Genomic DNA, 6,000 nt, shown 5'->3' with positions numbered 1-6,000 from the left:
AAAGAATACAATCAATTTTGTAATAGAACTTTAAAATCAGCTTGGCAGGGAGACAACTTCAAATGGTTTGCCACTTCAGCCCCTGCAGAAGACAAATTGTTGGTGCGCTAAAAGAGCTGAGCTTCTCATCACAGCATATGCACCTTAATCTACAGATCCCCCATACTCATATTCTGTTTCTACCTGTACGTGGTAGACTTAATCTTGTCAACAACGAGTTTATTCTTTCTACATTTGAGGCCCAAATCAACGAAGTCTAAAATGTATTCATTCCATATAAAAAAAGGACTTTGGTTAAATTTTACTGAAATACCACAACCAACTATTACAGAGGCACATGCACACCACCGACTGACAAATGCATAAACATAGGCTGAGCCAAACTAAGCAGCTTACAGACAATGTTCCAAAAAGATAAACAAGCTTATTAACATATCTGTTCTGTAAGTTACAGCTTAGCTGCAGATTTAAACTCTATGGTACAAGACCATGATTTAAAAGCCTATATTCCTCTGAACCCTCAGCATCCGCTTCCTACAATGACATGATTATTGGATGTTTCCACAAAGAGTAGTAGAAGCCAGGAGAGACCAAGGTTTTATTTTAAATTGCACAGTAAAAATGGCAAGTGATAGATTATGGGTTTTATTAGACTAACTGAAGAGAAATGTCATCTCTTTTTTTTTTCATCCTAAGCTTTGGTTATTTTTATTTCTGTTTTATTTAAATTTGCTTGCATTAGCCCCCCCTCTTTTTCTACAAGATTACTACTAAATAAGAAAACTGCTGTTTTAGGACACACTGAAATTGGAACATTAATTCATCTCCCTATGGAACCTGGGAAAAAGCCAATGCAAGTCTTGAACTTTATCATGATAAACCCTTGGCACCCACTAATCACAAGATTGCATCTTCACATAAGATAAGGGGAAGATTTTTGGCATGGGAATGAACACGTACACCTAGTTGTTTGCAAAGGCTTGCAACCTGGCAGCCTTTCAGTAAGGTTTCACTCACATAGCTGTTACTGTATACTCTCCAGCTATGGCTGGGAAGTTGATAATCCTTAAGATATGAGGAGAGTTTTGATTTCTGACACAGCATTCCTGAGATAAATGCAGGATCAGAGAGATGCTTTGAAATTCCCAGAGATACCCCACTGGTAAACTGCTACATGGGAACAACTTTTAACAGTGTCTTTAAAAAGGAAAAAAAAAAAGTTAACTCTCAGAACTTGTGTTTGCCATCAAACAATATGTTAAATGTAAACTAGACATAGAAAATAAGAGAGCATCCCAAAGCCTGTTTTCCCAAACTTTCCCAATGTACCTTAGTATTTTGTCTACCTCAGAGATAAGAGCTACTATTTCCAACTCTATTTCAGTTTCTTGTAAAAAGGTTTTTCTTTCCCTGGTACAATTCCTTTCCACTGTTGTCACTAGGTGTCATTTCAGAGCATAAACTTGTATTTTAAGCAGAGTCACACTACATAGTCACCTTCAAGTGGTCATGAAACATTCCTATCTATATAATTTTAAATATCAATGTTTCATATACACAGTTATTCTATCTTTTTGATTAACTAATTTATTAGCTAGTTAGCAACATGCCTTATCATAGATCAACGTATTTACCATAGATGCAAGATTGTGCATGTCACTATCAGATGATAATTGACTAGAAGTAAGACTTCTACATCATTAAGTACACTTTTGTCTACCTGACATACCCACAAAAGGAAATGAAAAATTAAGCCACCTAGAAACACAGAGCTGCTGACATACCGAGGTCACGTGCAACTGCTGAAGGACAAAATATTTTATACTAGTTCATGACCTTTTCCTCACATATTTAGCCCCACCCACTAAACACAAAAAGTCATAGGAAACTAATATCCACAAGTTACCACTGTGGAGCAGTCCAGATAGCTACATAAACCCCTACAAAACCCCTTGCCCTCTGCTCTTCCATTCACAAGCATGGTGCTGCCTACTGCTTCAGTCCATGCACTCCTAGGTCTCAAGGTTAAGTGAGAGAATGTTGAGAGTTGTGGTTACAAATGGCTGGCACTTCAGAGGTGGGAAAAGGAGAGAAGAGTCCATCTGGGACAGTGCGGCACTGAAAAAGTAAAAGGGCAAAACAGCAAGTAGTTCAACTTTTCAGTGGCTTGCTTTACAAAAACACACTGCGATTTAAGGGGGTTTTTTGGTATTTGAGTGACTTTGTAGCTATACAGAAAAAAGAACACAGAATTGCTAGTGACAATGACTGCTACTAATGCCCAATATTTCATCAGTGTACATGTTATCAAATTAAATTGCATGGTTTCCTCTGATAAGAAGGTTTTGTAGGCATAATCTACCTATGTCAGATATCGGGACTGCAAGTGCCCAAGTACTTCCTGTCTAGTTAACCTGCTTTACACCAATTCAAATCAGATTTGCACAGGCAGCGCAAACCTCTAGTCTTAGCAATAGCTAAAAAATAATTCCTAAATGCAACACACACTTCTGTACCAGATCTCCAGACAAATGTTATTTTGTGGTTCAAATTTCTACCACTCAGCAATGAACAATAAGAATTTCCTGAGGAAAAACATCAGTCACAGACTAAAACACTATGCTATTTCACATCAACTGCCCACTTGCTGTAAGAAGCAATGATAGGCCTCAATGGGGAAGTGCTAAAAGCATTGGGCAGCAGCAGGGAGAGAGGCGTGACAAGTTCTAATTCAGTGTCCCTCTTCTCCCAATTTTCCCCCTCTGCCTCCATCCTCCTACTGCTCCCAAAACAAGTCCTCCTGTTTAGCAGAACACAGTATTTACTTTGAGACAAGAGCAAGGGAACCAAATGCTAGCATACACCCTCTGTGTCTAATCTAGCCAGACAACCACTACCACCTCTTCCCCCACTAGTGATATGTCAACCTGAGCTGAGAAGACATGTTGTGACAGCTGCATCCATACCCCTGGTAGAGCTGCCCTCTTTTCTTGGGTCATCTAAGTTTGCTAGTTTGAGCAAGGCAGCCATAGACTGCAAAGACATCAGAGCCAGAGGAAGTGCAGGAATAAGCAGAGAATCAGATACTGGTATGGTAACAAGAGATCCCCTTGCACCTGATCGACTGAAGGATTTCTGGATATGACTAAAGCTTTTCTAGAGGCAGGAATGCAAGTGCTATGGGATTCTTGCTTTTGTTCTCTGTTTTCTTTGTTGTGTTTGGGAATCCTGGAGAGGTAAAAGTCAGTAAGTGTAGTAAAAGACAATGTGGTCTGCTATACTTGGGAAAAGATAAGGAGCTAATGAGATTGAGATGTAGGGGAAACCAAAATTATTATCAGGAAAGAGGGACTTCAATCTAAAAGGAAAAGAAAGAGAAACAAAGCAGGAATGCCCCATTTTAAATCCACCGCAGCATTTGAGTATTAAGTAAGGCAGATATTTATTAAAATGAAACAAAATTTTAAAAGCTATTATAACAACAAAGCAAATCTGACAGCTTAGGGATATATCTGCTGGATGAAGCCTGAAAGATTTAAAGTAGGCCTTTAGCACCAGAAGACAGAACACAGATGCATTTTCATAAATGAATATGGGAGTATTCTGTAAGTAGGACACCTAGATGATTTCTTTATTGTTTTCGATCCATTTGTAACTATTATTAAACCAGTGTTCTTTTGCAGGTCCACAGTAACAGAAACTAGATACAGCTTTGTGATCAATACACAAGCTAATCTACACATCGTTACATTAGGAAATAAAATGGACATTAAATAACTTGAGTCCTTTATAACTGACTAAACATGCAGAGTACAGCAGCACTCATCTGCAAGTGCTGCAGTTTGGAGTAGAACAGGAAAGACAAAAGAACAGCTTACACCCTTAATCTTTTCTTTTACTCTTGCAGTCATTTCTAGGCAATTTATTGGCCCTCTTACCATACTGCTTCTGAGCTGTAACATGTATGGAGACAAAAGAGTTAACTCTTATAAAGAGGTGCTGGCTTCAGGACCTTCAAGTATAACGTAATCACCAGCCATTTTTCATTTCCACAGTCTTTTGTAGCATAACATAGCATCCCATGAATTGCAGAGCGTACCTTCATGATTAATCTATGTAATGTCAGTGGACTTTGTAGTCAAAGGTTCTACTCGTAAATCAAAGCATCTTGATTATATTAAGTACTAGATGACACCATACATGAGATCTGGTGAACTGAAATGTGAATTTTTCTGTTCCTTACAGATACCTTAAGCAAAATGAAATAGCCCAAATATTTTAGAAGTTACATTACCTGTCAAAGGAATGGAACTGTACAGGTTGCTCAGCAGCTCCATCACCAAGAACTCCAAGGAAGGTTGGTGGCAGAAGAGCAGCATCCACTGCAGTCCCATCAGCTGGTGCGCTTACCAAGCTTCTCAGGATGTCCTTTACATTGACATTTTTTGCAGCTGGCACAGAAATTGCAGGCTTACTATCCTCAGTTCCTGTCTCACTTCTGCCCTCCTGAGACTTATTTACTTCTAATGAGAGCGTGCATAGTACTTCACTGATTGCATCTGGACCTGCGCTGACATACAAAGGTCCTGCTTCAGCAACACTACCGGAACTGTTCGTTTGGCCTGAAGCTGGTTCCTCCCCAAGACCAGAATCCCTTCTTCGTACAGACGCTGTACTTTCTGAACCTTCAGTGGAGACTGAAGCACCAAGAGCAGCAGACGGGGTTTCCACATCTGCTCATACCAAAAACAGAAAGCACATTTTAAGTTCATTATTAACAGAATTGCATTCACCACATTGCTCCTAAAGAAGTAATACCAATAGGTGACAAGTGAAATAACACAGCTAAGTATTTCCTCTTGCCTACTTAGAGATTTAAAATTATCTATAAGTATTTAATAGGAAACTTAGAACAGAAAAATTTCCTTTTAATTTCTGAGAAGCCTGAAAAGTTATAACATCCAAAAATTGAGATAAGGAAATAGAAGATACTGACTCAACAGTCAAAGAATGAAAATTGATTGCCCTAAAGAAGAATAGGAGAAAGTAGTCTTACAGTGGAAACAAAAAGCTGCCAGTCTATGCTTATGCATACTTTCCTTCTGCAAAATAGTAATGTTTCTGCAACAAGCATTCGTGAATACTTAGCTACTTCAGTGAGATCAACCACCTCTACACAGCAAAATCAACCTATAGATTAGGTTCTTCTCAGATCAGAAAAAGATACACACAAATACTGAGGCAAATTGAATACTATAATGTTGTTTATTTAAGTGGTAACAATACGCATATTTCTATACAGTCTCACATGGACTTCTACAGAATTTTAAGATGCATAAGCCACATTATTTCATTTGGCAAAATAATTAACAGTTCACCTGTAGCAGGAGTTTCATTATTTTCATTCTCTGATTCCTTGAATGGCTGGCTATGGTTTGGTGGTCGTCTTTCATTCTGGGGTTCCAGTATATCTCTGTATTTCGAAACCATGAGCACAGAAATAAAATATACAACAGCCAAAGCCAAAAACTGAGCCTGTTTACTATCCTCCTGTAAAAAAAGGAAACACACACAGACTTTTCCATTACAATTTCAGCAGCATGTTTATTTTTCTGTAAAGTATGCCCAGCGCTACCATAAACAGACCAAGAGTAAGCTGATATGTCAACAATGGAAGAACAATATTCTCTAGTCACAGTTTGTCTCACCTATAAAGCTAGGGAATACAGAAATTGTATTCAAGTGGCACTAATCCTTTCATTTTTCATTTATAAATATGACAATTTGACTAAGGTTGTGTGTTTTGACTACATGCTTCGAATTAGTGCAGGGACTAGGTCCCCTTTATTTATTTACAGGTGTTTCCTCTACTACATTTCCTCAAATGTGCCAAGATATTAACAGCATTTCCTGTGAAGCACCACCAGGCAAGCGTACTCAACAAAACTGTAAAAGCATTTATAAACTATTACATATTAATGAAGGAAGTGGAACAAATTC

The 6,000-nt window shown here is 38.3% G+C and overlaps 1 protein-coding gene across 1 annotated transcript in view; it reads right to left on the bottom strand.

Moving 5' to 3' along the window:
* Positions 1 to 6,000, bottom strand: part of LRBA (LPS responsive beige-like anchor protein) — a 423,640-nt gene that overhangs the window by 323,916 nt on the left and 93,724 nt on the right. Inside the window, exons 28-29 of the mRNA XM_009280244.2 lie at positions 5,379 to 5,550; positions 4,295 to 4,733 (exon numbers count right to left, since the gene is read on the bottom strand). Of these exons, the coding sequence (XP_009278519.1) occupies positions 4,295 to 4,733; positions 5,379 to 5,550 (611 nt within the window). The remainder of the gene's footprint in view (positions 1 to 4,294; positions 4,734 to 5,378; positions 5,551 to 6,000) is intronic.

The sequence above is a fragment of the Aptenodytes forsteri genome, unplaced genomic scaffold, assembly GCF_000699145.1.
Source record: "Aptenodytes forsteri isolate BGI_AS27 unplaced genomic scaffold, ASM69914v1 Scaffold227, whole genome shotgun sequence".
Lineage (NCBI taxonomy): Eukaryota > Metazoa > Chordata > Aves > Sphenisciformes > Spheniscidae > Aptenodytes > Aptenodytes forsteri.
This window is presented reverse-complemented; position numbering and strand designations above follow the sequence as displayed.